This window comes from Brassica oleracea, chromosome C3 (genome assembly GCF_000695525.1).
Source record: "Brassica oleracea var. oleracea cultivar TO1000 chromosome C3, BOL, whole genome shotgun sequence".
In the NCBI taxonomy this organism is placed as follows: domain Eukaryota; kingdom Viridiplantae; phylum Streptophyta; class Magnoliopsida; order Brassicales; family Brassicaceae; genus Brassica; species Brassica oleracea.
Window position 1 is genome coordinate 29,736,147 of NC_027750.1, and position 3,165 is coordinate 29,739,311.

A 3,165-nucleotide genomic window follows, 5' to 3' on the forward strand; every position below is an offset into this window, starting at 1 on the left:
TGTTATGATAATAAATTATGCGACGGCTCAGCCGGTTAATGCAGAATAATTAATAAATTATACGGCGGCTCGGCCGACCAATTAGCAATAAACAAAATATAAGGTGGCTCAGCCGACCAGTTAACAACAAACAGAAAATAAAGGCGGCTCAGTCGTCCAGTTAACAATAAATAGAATATAAGGCGGCTCGGCCGACTAATAAATTAATTAAAATATTAATAAATAATATAGGCGGTATTCCGGCCATTATAACATAATATAAATAATAGTAAATGCGGTATACCGACCATTATAGCAGGGTATATATGATACAATAAATTTTACCGAATTGCAGAACGATCGTGCTGATAACGTGTTATGAAATAACTTATAATTTATAGTATCGAGAAATTTAAATAAGAGTAGAATTTAATACCCGTAGAAAACAAATAACACTAATATAAGAGAGAGAGTTTATTATAAGAAAGAAGAAGAAGATGTAATGGTATCTTAAAAATGATCGAAAAACTTCGTATTTATAGAAGAAAAATCACTGTGTAAATAGTGACAGTGGACCCACATCTTTTATTATTTCAACATATGTGTGCGCCTCTTTGTTTAACATGTATAAAATTAGAGGATAAATATACAAAATGATGTATTTAAGTATAATATTTTGAAAACTTGGTTTTAATTAAAGAAAACGTATTCAATTTGAGATTTGAAATGAATAATGTTAAAATGAAAAAAAAAATCTATTATTCAAATATGAAGTTTAAAGATTATTTAAAATTTATTTTATTAAATTTTCATTTTAAAATCCATTAATTTGAATAGTGAATTTTAGTACATGATGTTGTGATTTTAAGGTGCTAATAGAATTTCTTACCGAAAAATATAAAAATCGAAATTTTATGTTTTAGATATGATTTTTAGAGTTGAATTCAAAACACTTCAAATCATCCCGAATACTATATTGAATAAATTCAAACCTTAAAAGTTTTTGTAACAAAATTGCTAAAGAATGTGAAAGTTCATGTTTTGATAATGTGAGTTGTGAGACATCATTCAAAACTTATCATCCATTGATTCGCGTCATCCAAAATTACAAAACAATGTGGTTTCATTTCAGTAAAAATAAAAAGTAAGAAAGAAAAAAACATGCCTTGAGACCTAACAAGGTATATAAGAATTTAACATTCCGCCAGAAACAAAACTTTTTGAGCCATTAACTCCAAACTCCTAAAACTCTACGCAACAGGTAAAGGACTTTGCGACTTGGTCATCACTTTGGATTGAACCAAACTCTGAATCTTGAGTTTTGCTTCTCCCATACCTTTCTTCTCCAGCTCCTCCACCAGCATCTTACAAGTGCTATCTCTAGGAACCATTCCTTTCCGCATCGCCTCCTCAAAGAACAAGCAAGCTACTTCAACTTTCCCGCTCATACACAACCCTCTAATGAGAAGAATATATGTGGCCACATCGATACTAACATCGTTTCTCACCATGTGATGCAACAAAGCTCCAAGCAGCTTCATCTTCTTCTTCTGGCAACACATCTTCAGCAACGGAGCATAAGTCTCAACGTTCGGACTACATGATCCCCCCTCCTCCTCTTCCTCTTCCATCCTTTTAAGCAAACGTAGAGCCATCTCATCTCGCGAGTGATGAACCGCAGCGGAGATCATCGTATTGTACACCAAAACATCACGAGAAACTCCTTGTTTCGTCATGTCCTCGAATATCTCCACCGCATCCTTAAACCTACCGGTCTTAGACAAAATATGTATCAACGAACTATAAAACTTAGCATCAGGAACACACCCGTCTTCTCTCATCTTCTCATACACTCCCAAAGCTTCAGCTACTTGTCTAGCCTTACCCAAAGAATGCATCACAATGGTATAAGTCACCACATTAGGCTTAACCCCGCTCTCTCGCATCTCCTCCAAGACCTCATCAACTCTCCTAAAATCCCCTTCCTTACAATAACCCTCTACAAAGCCAGTGTAGGTAACAACATCAGGACCAAACCCAGCAACCTTCATCAGATCCATCATCGTCCTAGCGTCATCAAACCTCCTAGCCTTACAAAACCCATGAATCAAAATGTTGAATGTCCTCGAATCCGGTTTAACAGTATCAAACATCTTCAAAAACGCCTCATGAGCATGCTCTATGCTGTTCTCCTTCACAAGTGCATCCATCAAACTGTTGATAGCATTAGTATCTATCCCCACACCATACTTCCTCTCCATCTCTAGAAACGCATCAACAGCTTCACTGTACTTCCCTGACTTGGCTAACCTCCTCATAACTTTACTCATGGTATCGAGCGTGACGAGCTCGGACATCTCATCGACTAGTGCCCACATCAAATCGAAGTTCCTGCACTTCCCCAACACGTCAACCATCGAGTTGTAAGCGTGAGGGGAATGCGTATAACCTGTTTGCGATTTTGCCCAAGTGAAAAAGGCGTAAGCTTGGTTCCATCCATTGCTGAATCTCCTCAGAACTTGGAGTACCAGAGTCTCCGATACAACGACGTCGCATTTACTCAACGCGTTGAGGATCTCTTCGTGAGAAGCTTCCTTCTTGTTGAGAAAGTCGCTGACTTTATCGATATCTTCGATTGGTTTCTTCGCGACGTTTCCTGTTGAGGAGGCTTCTTCACGGCCTAGCTTCTGGGTCTCGACCCAGCTCGCTAAGGAAGGGATGACGAAGTCTTCGTCGTCGGAGATTGGGTTTGAAGAGGAAGGTTTGTTTGAGAGGAAGTCTTTGATCCAAGACGGAAGCTCCGGCGACTCTGCGGCGACAACCGGAGACTCATCGGTGTTAGAGAAAGCATTGTGGGTTGCGAGAAACCGCCGTTCATAGATTCTCCGGGGTAAGGAAGATGAGAGAAGCTTACTAATACGGAGCTTCGCGAGCATTTTTGTTGTCTGATTGATTTGTCTCTGTTTTGTCCGATGAAAGGTCGAGAGAGTTGGGTCAAAACCTAAAGTTTGCTGCTTTACGCCGGGTCGGATTGTTAATGGGTACGGGTCTCGATCTAATCTCTGCCGGGTTTAACAATCTTTATTTATTTAGATTTCAGTTTTAGATTTTTTCCAGTTACCTCATGCAACTGACAAGTGACGACACGTGTACAAGTCATCCTCAAGAAAACCTCTAATTTGCTGC

At 38.7% G+C, this 3,165-nt stretch overlaps 1 protein-coding gene across 1 annotated transcript; it reads right to left on the minus strand.

The window, feature by feature from the left end:
* Positions 1–1,068: 1,068 nt before the first annotated feature.
* LOC106328999 (pentatricopeptide repeat-containing protein At3g22670, mitochondrial) lies at positions 1,069–3,053 on the minus strand. Its single transcript, XM_013767559.1, has one exon. The coding sequence runs from the start codon at positions 2,913–2,915 to the stop codon at positions 1,230–1,232; it is 1,686 nt and encodes a 561-aa protein (XP_013623013.1). The 5' UTR covers positions 2,916–3,053; the 3' UTR covers positions 1,069–1,229.
* Between the last annotated feature and the right edge of the window lie 112 nt (positions 3,054–3,165).